A 14,584-nucleotide genomic window follows, 5' to 3' on the forward strand; every position below is an offset into this window, starting at 1 on the left:
TGTGGTCAGCTGAGTGGAGACCCCGAGGGCCTGGGTCTTTGGCAGCGTTGCGAGGTCCTGGATCTAGCAGCCCTGAGGCCGGCCACCCTCTGGGCTCACAGAGCCAACACCCTTCCTTATGTTGTGTGTGTGTTAATGTCCTTGCACCTTCGTGGACCATGGGGTCTGCAGAAATTTCTGCCTCCTCCGGGCCTGTCTGACACACACAGGGCTCTGGACATGCCGCCCAGCGCCTACCACCCGCCACTCCCTGGGGAGAGCGGCATCCGTCCCTCACTGGCCGTTTGAAAGTCACTGACTCGGCGCACACCACGGGCCATCCACCCTTTAAAATGAGGGAGAAAGTGTTTTGAAAAGTCAGTGAAGTGACATCGTTTAACCCTGAAAGCACCCAGGCGTGCTGGCGGGGGAGGCGAGCCGCACGCTCAGTCCTTCGGTCGCTCAGGCCGCAGCTCTGGGCCTCCGTACAGTCCAGCAGCCCACTCCCGCTCTCCATCAGGCCGTCGTTTGGGTCTGTGTTGTTGTGTTTTCCCGCCCTTCTTGTCATTCTGAGTGCGTGAGTCTATGGCTTCCGTTGCGTGGGCTCCCAGAGGCCTGTCTGCTGGCACTGCCACCCCCCGCACCAGACGTCCGTGAAAGTGCTTCCTACCCGGGAGCCGGGCCGGGGAGCTGGCACAGGGCTCAGTGCCCCTTTCTCTTGGGCAGCAACAAGCTCAGTAGTGACTGCGAGCGCGTATGCCTGGTGCTGAGCGGCTCCCTGGCTGTGACACTCGCTGGGCCCGCCGCCTCCGGGCCTGGCGCCTGGGGGAGCGACCAGGAAACCTGCCCGTCTCAGGCCGCCGGCTCTCTGACCGGCCACCTGGCGTGCAGGGGTCCTGTCCTCAGTCACCGGGCTCCCACTGCGTGGACCCATCCCTACTCAAGTTCTCTGTCTCCTCCTGTGAGGGGGGCAGAGATGGGTGTGGACGCTGGCAAGGTGTCTGGCCTCTGCAGGGGGTTTTATCAATTAAACATACAACGAGCCGGCCGCGTGAGAGCCAGGAGTGTGGGAGGGCTCCGCGCGCCCACGTGCTCATTCGACAGTGCTGCCTGCAACACGTGTGCGCGGACCAGAACGATAGCAGAGGCCGCAGTGAGGCCGCGGGGAAATGCCGCCCCGCCCGCTTCCCCGTGTGCGGAGGGCTCACCGCACGGCCAGCAGCTGGTCCCTGTCCTCCAGCAGGCCCAGCCGCCGCCGCACCTCGTGCAGGAGCTTGGTGCCCTGGAAGCCGCTGCCCCGGCCGTCGAACTTCAGCACCATGGCGCCGTGGCTGCTCACCAGCACCGTCTCCCAGGTCAACGCGAACTTCTCGGCCACGCTCTGGCTGCCCGGGGCGCCGTCCCTGCAAAAGACGGGCAGGCACTGGGGTTTGCACCCGGAGGGGCCGCGACCCCTGCTGCCACCCACCCACTCCACGCCCCATTTTGGTCACCCCGGTGGGTGAGCGGCGTCGTCCCCACCCCTGGGTGATGATGAGCGTGCCGAGGCACTCGGAGCACGTGGCACCGGCTGGGAGTCACAGGGGGGCCTTTCCCGTGGCCTCAGCGCCCGCCAGGCCTGGAGCGACACGGACAGCTTTGCTGCCTTAGCGGAACCCCTGGTCTGAAGGAAGTCTCTTTCTCCGTTAACTCAGAGGACACAGTGCCCACGCACCCTCACTCCCCGGGCCTGTGGCGTTTGTGCTTCCTACGGAGCCAGGCAGCCCGCTCCCTGGGAGGCAGGGTCCCCAGTCCTCACTGTGCCTGTCTTCCTGCCCCAATGCGGGGACACCACCTGCTGGCGGAGGCACTGAGGCCAGAGGCCTGACATTCACACCACGGAGACGCCGGGCTGCAAACAGGCCCTTCTAAATGGGGACCTGCAAGTTTAGCAGTTCCCCGCGCATGTGTGGGCGTGGGAGTGGGCGTGGGCATGGGTGGCTCCTAATCGCTCTCCTTGGTGGGGGAGGTGAGTGGGCGGGGAGGCCAGGGGCAGCGGTAGGTGGTGGCGCCACCCTGAGAGCAGCCAGTGCCGTCACTGCCATTGCGGCTTTCTGCCAGGGACGGAGGGAGGGCAGGCGGGTGTGCAGTGTGTGCTGTGTGTTTCTGTGTGGTGTGCGCTATGTAGTGTGTGTCTGGGTATATGTGTGTGGTGTGTGGTGGTGTGTGCGGTGTATCTGTATATATGTGTGGTGCGTGTATTTTATATTTCTGTTTGGTGTGTGGTATGTGGTGTGTGTCTGTGTATATGTGTGTGGTGTGTACTGTGTACTGTGTATATGTGTAGTGTGCAGTGTGTACTGTGTATATGTGTGGTATGCGGTGTATGCTGTGTATATATGTGATGTGTGGTGTGTCTATGTACATGTGTGTAGTGTATATGTGTGCTGTGTGTCTATGTACATGTGTGCGGTGTGTGCTGTAAATATGTGTGCTGTGTGCTGTGTATATGTGTTGTGTGTGGTGTGTGTCTATGTATATGTGTGATGTGTGGTGTGTACTGTGTATATGTGTGGTGTGTGTCTATATACTTGTGTGATGTGTGGTATGTGCTGTGTATATGTGTGGTGTGTAGTGTGTGTCTGTGTATATGTGTGTGCTGTGTGCTGTGTATATGTGTGGTGTGCAGTGTGTGCTGCGTATATGTGTGGTGTGTGGTGTATACTGTGTATATGCGTGGTGTGCAGTGTGTGCAGTGTATATATGTGATGTGTGGTGTGTGTCTATGTACATGTGTGCGGTGTGTACTGTGTATATGTGTGGTGTGTGGTGTGTACTGTGTATATGTGTGGTGTGTGGTGTGTGTCTATGTACTTGTGTGATGTGCGGTGTGTGCTGTATATGTGTGGTGTGTGATGTGTGGTGTGAGGTGTGTATATGTGTGGTGTGCGGTGTGTGTCTATGTACTTGTGTGGTGTGTGGTGTGTGCTGTGTATATGTGTGGTGTGTGGTGTGTGGTGTATGGTGTGTGGAGGATGGCCAAGCACTGACCTGTGCAGACAGTGAGGAAGGGGTCAGGTGCGCAGGGAACCAGGTTGGGACCCGCCGGCAGCCATCTGGCCCCGCCTTTCATTCCCGTTGGACGAGCACCCTGACCTAGGAAGGAGCCGGGCCAGGTGACCGACTCCTCGGGCTCCCTGACATTTGGGAGGTGTGGTCCCTGAACTCCCCGGGGCTTCCCCTGCTGACCCCTCCCAAGCAAGCCCGCAGGCTCCCCACAGGCAGGCTCAGGGCTCTCTCTTCTCTACGCCCGGCAGGCGGGGCAGGGGGGTGGTACAGAGATGTGCTGACCGTGAGGAGTGCTTCCCTGCGGTGAGCGGGCACTGCAGCCCTCAGCACCGGGGGCAGCGTGGCACTCAGGCAGGACCCGACCAGACTCCCCGCAGGAGAGGGCAGAGCTCACACAGCTGCTCTCGCGTCGGACCGGGGCTGCTCGGAGCCAGGCCTGTCTGAAATGAGTCTGTTGGCAAATGCACGGGGTTCATGGCAGTGGAAACGACCTCTGGCCAGTGGATGCTGTGGGCAGTGCGAGGGTTGCCAGGCCTCCGGGGGCTTGGAGCCCACCTGTCCTGCCAGGTGGGTCCGACTTCGCCATCAGGTTTGCACACTGTCTGAGCCCGACGGCACCTGGCAGCTGCTGTATGGGCTGCAGACCTGCTTGCCTGCAACACTGCCCGGGGGCACGGAGCCCGTGGTCCTTTGACGTGTGTGGTCACCGAAGAGAACCTGGCAGTGGCCGCTGGCTAGCCTAAGCGTTCACTTTGCAGCAGCATTTCTCCCTCCTGTCCTCTGTTAAGAGCTCAATCTTTACCGCGGTGCTCCGAGTCCCCAGAGAGCGCCCGGGAGGAGGAGGGGGTACTCACACCACCAGGAGCAGCGGGTAGTGCGTGGTGTCGGTGAAGGTCGCGGGCTTGAGGATCTGCGCGGGCAGGCCTGGGCAGACACAGAACACAGGCGGGGGGTTAGGGCCTCGGGACCGGGAGGCAGGGCCAGGATGGCTCGGGCTCCCTGTGGTCTTGGGCAGGTCACCCGCCATCTCTGAGGCTCAGTGTCTCCATGAGAAGCTTCAATTCAATCTCTCAAACAGAATGAGTTGGAAAACAGCAAGCCTGGCTCTCTCTGCTCACAGAAGTCCCAGGCCGGGAGGGGTGGACCCTCGGGGCAGCTGCAGGTGCCATTTAGTGGGGGAGGAAGGGATGGAGGGGCAGGCGTGAGGCCGGAGGGCAGCCCAGAGGGGCAGCGGAGACCCCTGGGACTCTCTATGCAGAACCAGGGCTCTGCCCGCCTTGTTGTGCACAGGCTGGCGCTGGGCAGGTGCCTGTCTGTGGGCTCGGACCCCTCCACACACCACGGGAGGGGCTGGTGCAGCCCAGGCCACCAAGATCTGGTCCTTGGTAGTGTGGCATCCGTGACTGGGTGGATTTTCCTCTTTCTTCTGTCCTCCCCCAAACCTTCCCTCTCAAGATAGAAATTGTTTACTGATGTTAACTACAACCCAGATTACCAATTAAATCAGAATTAGCAGCTTTCCCAGTTGAATTACTATAGGACAGTCCCCTTCCCCACTGGGGAGCCGCTCTGACCAGGTCTCATTCCTGATTCTGACTGAATGTTAATGACTTGCAAATTGGGTCAATGGCCCGGGGACCACAGAAAGGCAGGCTCTGACTTTATCACTGAAATATCCATAAAACATGGTCTGGGCTGCTCCCTGCCACAGATGATAAGCCCCAAGGCTGAGCTGGCCAGGACTGGCAGCTTGCTTTCCTGAGAATCTTTCCAGAAGGCGTGTTGCTTGGAGGAAAGCTGCAGCCTCCAACGAACAAACACAACTCAACACAACACGACTCAACACAGCACAACACAACACAACACAACTTAACATGACTCAACTCAACACAACACAACACAGCACAGCACAGCACAGCACAGCACGACACGACACAACAGAACTCAACACAACGCAACACAACACAACACAACACAACACAATACAAACAACACAACACAACACAACACAATACAAACAACACAACACAACACAACACAACACAACACAACACACAATAGCAGGTCCGCAGAGCAGAGTCTTTCAGACCCATGGCATCCTCACTTTCATCTGCCTGTCGAGTCAAACCCCAGGCTGGGAGGAGGCTCAGGTGGCGGGAGGGGAAGGTGGGTAACTGGCTTCTGAAGGCCTTTTCTGCACTTTTTGAGGAGGGGATGGCATCACCCTTTAGTGGCCTGGGTTTGGGGACTGTCCCTGTGACAGCAGTGTGAGAAGGGGGCACTGGGTTTAGGACAGTGATGGCGAACCTTTTGAGCTCGGCGTGTCAGCATTTTGAAAAACCCTAACTTAACTCTGGTTCCGTGTCACATATAGAAATTTTTTGATATTTGCAACCATAGTAAAACAAAGACTTATATTTTTGATATTTATTTTATATATTTAAATGCCATTTAACAAAGAAAAATCAACCAAAAAATTGAGTTCGCGTGTCACCTCTGACAAGTGTGTCATAGGTTCGTCATCACTGGTTTAGATGAGGCTGAACCTCACCCAGGGAGGTGATCTGTCCTCAAAGGCTGCGGCAGGAAGGGACAGATGTGAGAAAATGCGAGGGAGGGTTCTGGAAAACTTGCTGGTCAGTGAGCAGGGGTGAGTCAGGAATTTGGTATCTGGCCATGGAGGTCCATCTGGCTGGCTCCCAGCGTGTTACCTGTGCAGACACACATGGCCCCATAAGGGCCTGCTGTGGGCTTAATGCTCTGTCATCATAACAAACTGTGAGTGAAGCACCCACATGCACATTTTGTACTGGATTCTGCAGGTAGGGGGCCTGTCCTGAGGTCTGCAGCTATACATGGAAGGGGTATGTGTGTATGTGTGGGGAGGGCTCAGAACAAACATGTAGAAGTTGCTTGCTGTGTATTCATCCATCCTTCCATCCATCCTCCATCATCTATACATCCATCAATCCATCCATCTTCCATCATCCATTCATCCATCCATCTTTATCAATCCATCATCCATCCATCCATCCTCCATCCATCCATCTCTATCAATCCATCATCCATTCATCCATCCATCCATCTTCCATCATCCATTCATCCATCCATCTTTATCAATCCATCATCCATCCATCCATCCTCCATCCATCCATCTCTATCAATCCATCATCCATTCATCCATCCATCCATCTTCCATCATCCATTCATCCATCCATCCTGCCTCCATTCTCCATCCTCCATCATCCATCCATCCTACCTCCATCCTCCATCATCCATCCATCCATCCATCCATCCACCCACCTATCCATCATCACTGGCAATCTAAAATGGTCTTGTTTTCTTGCCCTTTGTTTCTTCCTTATAAAAGAACAGCACAAAAGAGTATATGTAGTTAATTTGAGGGTTCTCATGAGTTTGGATCTGAATACCTGGCCTCCAGGTTGTGTATGGAAGTTTGAAGCAGTCAGGGATGTCATCCATGTGGGTGGGCTAGACTTTCCTTTGACATATTGCCTTGGGACATAAAGCCTTACCAAGTGGCTTCTCTTTACCAGAATATCCTGCACTGTCCCGAGTGTCTCTCTATGTAGAAACGACCTCAGCAGGGAATAGGGCATGGGAGTCCGGGGGCCGTTTCAGATCAGATATTTGCTTCTCCTTTTAAAGGGAAAGATGCAGCACTTACTGTAATCATCTATATTGATTTGCTTGTATTCCACTTGGGGCATCTGCCGGTCATTTATAGCCTTTCGTATGTGTTCATTTGTTTCCAGGTCAAATAGTTCTGAAGGAAAGAGAAGAAAGAATACAGTCCAATTCAGCCAACATTTACTGAAGCCACAGGTTTTCCCGTGCACCACACGCGGGGCCTACACCAGTCCTGGAGGCGGTCTGTACAATTTCCCAATCACCCCACGCGGGGCCTACACCAGTCCTGGAGGTGGTCCGTACAATTTCCCATTCTCCACACGCGGGGCCTACACCAGTCCTGGAGGCGGTCCGTACAATTTCCCGTGCACCACACGCGGGGCCTACACCAGTCCTGGAGGCGGTCTGTACAATTTCCTGTGCACCACACGCGGGGCCTACACCAGTCCTGGAGGCGGTCTGTACAATTTCCTGTGCACCACACGCGGGGCCTACACCAGTCCTGGAGGCGGTCCGTACAATTTCCCGTGTACCACACGCGGGGCCTACACCAGTCCTGGAGGCGGTCTGTACAATTCCCCATTCACCACACGCGGGGCCTACACCAGTCCTGGAGGCGGTCTGTACAATTTCCCATTCACCACACGCGGGGCCTACACCAGTCCTGGAGGCGGTCTGTACAATTTCCTGTGCACCACACGCGGGGCCTACACCAGTCCTGGAGGCGGTCCGTACAATTTCCCATTCACCACACACTGGGCCTACACCAGTCCTGGAGGCGGTCTGTACAATTTCCCATTCACCACACACTGGGCCTACACCAGTCCTGGAGGCGGTCTGTACAATTTCCCGGGTACCACACGCGGGGCCTACACCAGTCCTGGAGGCGGTCTGTACAATTCCCCAATCACCACACGCGGGGCCTACACCAGTCCTGGAGGCGGTCCGTACAATTTCCCATTCACCACACGCGGGGCCTACACCAGTCCTGGAGGCGGTCTGTACAATTTCCCATTCACCACACACTGGGCCTACACCAGTCCTGGAGGCGGTCTGTACAATTTCCCATTCACCACACACTGGGCCTACACCAGTCCTGGAGGCGGTCCGTACAATTTCCCGGGTACCACACGCGGGGCCTACACCAGTCCTGGAGGCGGTCTGTACAATTTCCCAATCACCACACGCGGGGCCTACACCAGTCCTGGAGGCGGTCCGTACAATTTCCCATTCACCACACGCGGGGCCTACACCAGTCCTGGAGGCGGTCCGTACAATTTCCCATTCACCACACGCGGGGCCTACACCAGTCCTGGAGGCGGTCTGTACAATTTCCCGTTCACCACATCGGGGCCTACACCAGTCCTGGAGGCGGTCCGTACAATTTCCCGTGTACCACACGCGGGGCCTACACCAGTCCTGGAGGCGGTCTGTACAATTCCCCATTCAGCACACGCGGGGCCTACACCAGTCCTGGAGGCGGTCCGTACAATTTCCCATTCACCACACGCGGGGCCTACACCAGTCCTGGAGGCGGTCCGTACAATTTCCCATTCACCACACACGGGGCCTACACCAGTCCTGGAGGCGGTCCATACAATTTCCCGTTCACCACATCGGGGCCTACACCAGTCCTGGAGGCGGTCCGTACAATTTCCCGTGTACCACACGCGGGGCCTACACCAGTCCTGGAGGCGGTCCGTACAATTTCCCATTCACCACACGCGGGGCCTACACCAGTCCTGGAGGCGGTCCGTACAATTTCCCGTGTACCACACGCGGGGCCTACACCAGTCCTGGAGGCAGTCCGTACAATTTCCCGTGTACCACACGCGGGGCCTACACCAGTCCTGGAGGCGGTCTGTACAATTCCCCATTCACCACACGCGGGGCCTACACCAGTCCTGGAGGCGGTCTGTACAATTCCCCATTCACCACACGCGGGGCCTACACCAGTCCTGGAGGCGGTCCGTACAATTTCCCATTCACCACACGCGGGGCCTACACCAGTCCTGGAGGCGGTCTGTACAATTTCCCGTGTACCACACGCGGGGCCTACACCAGTCCTGGAGGCGGTCTGTACAATTTCCCATTCACCACACGCGGGGCCTACACCAGTCCTGGAGGCGGTCTGTACAATTTCCCGTGTACCACACGCGGGGCCTACACCAGTCCTGGAGGCGGTCTGTACAATTTCCCGTGCACCACACGCGGGGCCTACACCAGTCCTGGAGGCGGTCCGTACAATTTCCCATTCACCACACGCGGGGCCTACACCAGTCCTGGAGGCGGTCCGTACAATTTCCCGTGTACCACACGCGGGGCCTACACCAGTCCTGGAGGCGGTCCGTACAATTTCCCATTCACCACACGCGGGGCCTACACCAGTCCTGGAGGCGGTCCGTACAATTTCCCGTTCACCACATCGGGGCCTACACCAGTCCTGGAGGCGGTCCGTACAATTTCCCGTGTACCACACGCGGGGCCTACACCAGTCCTGGAGGCGGTCCGTACAATTTCCCATTCACCACACGCGGGGCCTACACCAGTCCTGGAGGCGGTCCGTACAATTTCCCAATCACCACACACTGGGCCTACACCAGTCCTGGAGGCGGTCTGTACAATTTCCCAATCACCACACACTGGGCCTACACCAGTCCTGGAGGCGGTCCGTACAATTCCCCATTCACCACACGCGGGGCCTACACCAGTCCTGGAGGCGGTCTGTACAATTTCCCATTCACCACACGCGGGGCCTACACCAGTCCTGGAGGCGGTCCGTACAATTTCCCGTTCACCCCACGCGGGGCCTACACCAGTCCTGGAGGCGGTCCGTACAATTCGATCACAAGCCCAAGACATGGAGACACTCGATATCTTGCTGACGTGACAGCCAGGAGCTTGGGCTGATGGGAGGCCTCCCTGCTGTGTAGGGCTTCTTACACTGTCTGTTTGGGGATGTTTGATCTCAAGCCTGCTGTTTTGGGGAAACCAATGCCGTGTGTGTTAGGACAAATGGTTCTCCAAGTATAGAGGCCCCGTGTCTCAGGGAGGAAAGGAGAACAGGAATTCGATCTTTGTTACATTTTCTAGGATAATTTAAGAGTCATATTTCTTACCTTCATTGTAAGGTTATCGGACTTTGGGGCTCTCAGTATGGATGAGCATGTCAGCTGTCAGCCTAACCCTTGTCCCTGCCCTCCCCATCCCTCTAACCTTAACACTAGCCATCCCCTCCCCCTCCCCCTCCCCCTCTTTCCTCTCCCCTGACTGCAGGGAGGCTGTCCCCTAGCTTGCAAAGCACACAGATGCCCTCAGTGCCTCTTCTCCAAGTGCAAGAATGCCCCTCATCCACCCTCTCCATTCCTCTCCTACTGAAAGGGCCCTATCACCTTATTTTACCATCTGACCTGTAACAAAAACTGTCCAACTTCCTCTTTTCTTTCTCACATCAAGCCTCCATAGGGGCAGTCTGTGGTCCATTATGAAAGGGAATTTTATCTTCAAGGGACTCTACATTGGGCTCATCAAATCATCAAGGGTCACAGGTTCAGTTCCCGGTCAAGGACACATACCTGGGTTGTAGGTTCAATCACTACTCTGGTTGGGGCATTGCAGGAGGCAACCAATCAATGTGTCTCTCTCACATTGATGTTTCTCTCCTATCCATTTCTCTCTCTCTCTAAAAAAAAAAAAAAAAAAAAAAATCAATGAAAAAAGATATCCTCAGGTGAGGATTAACAACAACCAGGAACAAGAGGCACACTGCGGGACTTCAAAGGCACCCAAAGCCTCAACCTCCCAAGCCCGTGGCCCTGACCTCTCCACCTGCGACATAAACCCAGGGGTGACAGCAGAGGGCCCTGGGTGTGTGATTGTGTGTCACACTAGAGCAACGGGAACTCACCAAGATGAGTGGAATTAGCAGGGACACAGGTACAACGTCTTTACCAACAAGAACAGAGATGGCCGTCCCTTTCGGGGAAGTGGCTGGTGGCCGGCTGATGTGGGAGCCACATTTCCAAATGAAAGAGGCCCTAGCCGTTTTGGCTCAGTGGTTAGAGCATTGGCCTGTGGACTGAGGGTCCCAAGTTCAGTTCTGGTCAACAGCATGTTCCTCAGTTGCAGGCTTGATCCCCAGCCCTGGTCAGAGCCCATGTGGGAGGCAACCAATCGGTGTGCCTCTCTCACCTCCATGTCTCTCCCCTCCCTTCCACTCTCTCTACAGATCAATGGGAAAATACCCTCCAGTGAGGATTAACAGCAACAGAAAGAGGATTGGGTAGAGCCTTTCCCAGTTTTAGACTATGTGCCTCTCTCCACGTGTGCATTTGAATTGCTGCCCTCCCCGCCATCTCCGATGCTGATGCTGGAGGAGAAATGCCACTCACGCTGGCCTGGAGTTCATGCGAACACTACTTGCCCCCAGACCACCCGTTTGCAGTGCCTGGAGCTGTGGCGCGTGGGGGAGCACCGCAGGCGAATCGTGTGGATACGTCGCCTGCATTTGAGTAGCTTTTCCCGGCCCTGAAACTCCACCCTCCCAGAAAGGCCCCGAGGCAGCAGGCTATTACATGTAGTTAAATATTAGACTTCTCGTTTAACGGTTGCCCACACAGCTGGTTTTATCAGCAGAGAGCTGGCTGTCCCACAGGGTAGTAGAGTTAAGCCATGTTATTTGTCCCCATAATTGCATTCACAGAGGCCCGGGCTCAGCGGAGGAAATAAGAAAAGATTGGCATGGCCCCCGAAGGACTCCGCTTTTGACTCGGGGGTCGGGGGCACCTCCAGGCTGCAGCGTACGAATGGCCACTCCTTAATTAGATGTGAGCTGCCTCTGACATTTGGAGGGGATTAGCTGTTATCAGATGCAGAGGAACAAAGACTGCTCCCCAGGTGGCTTCCCCGGTTGTGCCCAGCGGTGCCCAGTGGCAGATGTGGTGGGGCCCCAGGCTTTTCCAGACCCCGTGGGTTCGGGCACTGAGAAATGATCACGAGGCTGAATTATGGGAAATTAGTGGCTAGAATCTTTCGAAAGCCAATAGCAACTGACTGACAGGGAGAAGGACAGCCTGTTCTGCACCCACATTTCAGCAGGAAGACCGAGCAGGACTGTGTGTGCATGTGCCCAATGTGCGTGCCCGTGTGTGTGTATACATGTGCCCACAGTGGATGCCCAATGTGTGTGCCCGTGTGTGTGTACAGTGCCCACAGGGGATGCCCAATGTGCGTGCCCGTGTGTGTGTACAGTGCCCACAGGGGATGCCCAATGTGTGTGCCCGTGTGTGTACAGTGCCCACAGGGGATGCCCAATGTGCGTGCCTGTGTGCGTGTACAGTGCCCACAGTGGATGCCCAATGTGCGTGCCCGTGTGTGTGTACAGTGCCCACAGTGGATGCCCAATGTGCGTGCCCGTGTGTGTGTACAGTGCCCACAGGGGATGCCCAATGTGCGTGCCTGTGTGTGTGTACAGTGCCCACAGTGGATGCCCAATGTGCGTGCCTGTGTGTGTGTGTATACAGTGCCCACAGTGGATGCCCAATGTGTGTGCCCACTGTGTGTGTACAGTGCCCACAGTGGATGCCCAATGTACGTGCCCGTGTGTGTGTACAGTGCCCACAGTGGATGCCCAATGTGTGTGCCCGTGTGTGTGTACAGTGCCCACAGGGGATGCCCAATGTGCGTGCCTGTGTGTGTGTACAGTGCCCACAGTGGATGCCCAATGTGCGTGCCTGTGTGTGTGTGTGTACAGTGCCCACAGTGGATGCCCAATGTGCGTGCCCGTGTGTGTGTGTGTACAGTGCCCACAGTGGATGCCCAATGTGCGTGCCTGTGTGTGTGTACAGTGCCCACAGTGGATGCCCAATGTGCGTGCCTGTGTGTGTGTGTACATGTGCCCACAGTGGATGCCCAATGTGCGTGCCCGTGTGTGTGTGTGTACAGTGCCCACAGGGGATGCCCAATGTGCGTGCCTGTGTGTGTGTGTGTACAGTGCCCACAGTGGATGCCCAATGTGCGTGCCCGTGTGTGTGTGTGTACAGTGCCCACAGTGGATGCCCAATGTGCGTGCCCGTGTGTGTGTGTGTACAGTGCCCACAGTGGATGCCCAATGTGTGTGCCCATGTGTGTGTACAGTGCCCACAGTGGATGCCCAATGTGCGTCCCCGTGTGTGTGTGTGTACAGTGCCCACAGTGTATGCCCAATGTGCGTGCCCGTGTGTGTGTGTGTACAGTGCCCACAGTGGATGCCCAATGTGCGTGCCTGTGTGTGTGTGTATACAGTGCCCACAGTGGATGCCCAATGTGTGTGCCCACTGTGTGTGTACAGTGCCCACAGTGGATGCCCAATGTGCGTGCCCGTGTGTGTGTGTGTACAGTGCCCACAGTGGATGCCCAATGTGCGTGCCCGTGTGTGTGTACAGTGCCCACAGGGGATGCCCAATGTGCGTGCCTGTGTGTGTGTACAGTGCCCACAGTGGATGCCCAATGTGCGTGCCTGTGTGTGTGTGTGTACAGTGCCCACAGTGGATGCCCAATGTGCGTGCCCGTGTGTGTGTATACATGTGCCCACAGTGGATGCCCAATGTGTGTGCCCGTGTGTGTGTACAGTGCCCACAGGGGATGCCCAATGTGCGTGCCCGTGTGTGTGTACAGTGCCCACAGTGGATGCCCAATGTGCGTGCCCGTGTGTGTGTGTGTACAGTGCCCACAGGGGATGCCCAATGTGCTGCCTGTGTGTGTGTGTGTACAGTGCCCACAGTGGATGCCCAATGTGCGTGCCCGTGTGTGTGTGTGTACAGTGCCCACAGTGGATGCCCAATGTGCGTGCCCGTGTGTGTGTGTGTACAGTGCCCACAGTGGATGCCCAATGTGTGTGCCCATGTGTGTGTACAGTGCCCACAGTGGATGCCCAATGTGCGTCCCCGTGTGTGTGTGTGTACAGTGCCCACAGTGGATGCCCAATGTGCGTGCCCGTGTGTGTGTGTGTACAGTGCCCACAGGGGATGCCCAATGTGTGTGCCCACTGTGTGTGTACAGTGCCCACAGTGGATGCCCAATGTGCGTCCCCGTGTGTGTGTACAGTGTCCACAGTGGATGCCCAATGTGTGTGCCCGTGTGTGTGTACAGTGTCCACAGTGGATGCCCAATGTGTGTGCCCGTGTTTGTGTACAGTGCCCACAGTGGATGCCCAATGTGCGTGCCCGTGTGTGTACAGTGTCCACAGTGGATGCCCAATGTGCGTGCCCGTGTGTGTACAGTGTCCACAGTGGATGCCCAATGTGTGTGCCCGTGTGTGTGTACATGTGCCCACAGTGGATACCCAATGTGCGTGCCCAGTGTGTGTACAGTGCCCACAGTGGATGCCCAATGTGCGTGCCCAGTGTGTGTACAGTGCCCACAGTGGATGCCCAATGTGCGTGCCCGTGTGCGTGTGTACAGTGCCCACAGGGGATGCCCAATGTGCATGTCCAGTGTGTGTACATTGTCCACAGTGGATGCCCAATGTGTGTGCCCGTGTGTGTACAGTGCCCACAGTGGATACCCAATGTGCGTGCCCGTGTGTGTGTACATGTGCCCACAGTGGATGCCCAATGTACGTGCCCAGTGTGTGTACATTGCCCACAGGGGATGCCCAATGTGCGTGCCCGTGTGTGTGTACAGTGCCCACAGTGGATGCCCAATGTGTGTGCCCGTGTGTGTGTACAGTGCCCACAGGGGATGCCCAATGTACGTGCCCGTGTGTGTGTACAGTGCCCACAGGGGATGCCCAATGTGCGTGCCCGTGTGTGTACATGTGCCCACAGTGGATGCCCAATGTGCGTGCCCGTGTGTGTGTACTGTGCCCACAGTGGATGCCCAATGTGCGTGCCCGTGTGTGTGTGTACATTGCCCACAGTGGATGCCC

General features: G+C 56.6%; 1 protein-coding gene across 3 annotated transcripts in view; it reads right to left on the reverse strand.

Moving 5' to 3' along the window:
• The window catches only part of DPP6 (dipeptidyl peptidase like 6), a 592,252-nt gene that overhangs the window by 14,889 nt on the left and 562,779 nt on the right, over positions 1-14,584 (reverse strand). For all 3 annotated transcript variants that reach the window (XM_070423592.1, XM_070423590.1, XM_070423591.1), the window contains exons 18-20: positions 6,716-6,814; positions 3,882-3,951; positions 1,188-1,382 (exon numbers count right to left, since the gene is read on the reverse strand). In XM_070423592.1, the coding sequence (XP_070279693.1) occupies positions 1,188-1,382; positions 3,882-3,951; positions 6,716-6,814 (364 nt within the window). The remainder of the gene's footprint in view (positions 1-1,187; positions 1,383-3,881; positions 3,952-6,715; positions 6,815-14,584) is intronic.

The sequence above is a fragment of the Myotis yumanensis genome, unplaced genomic scaffold (genome assembly GCF_028538775.1).
Source record: "Myotis yumanensis isolate MYYU_CA2020_CCGP unplaced genomic scaffold, mMyoYum1.0.hap1 SCAF_9, whole genome shotgun sequence".
Taxonomy (NCBI): domain Eukaryota; kingdom Metazoa; phylum Chordata; class Mammalia; order Chiroptera; family Vespertilionidae; genus Myotis; species Myotis yumanensis.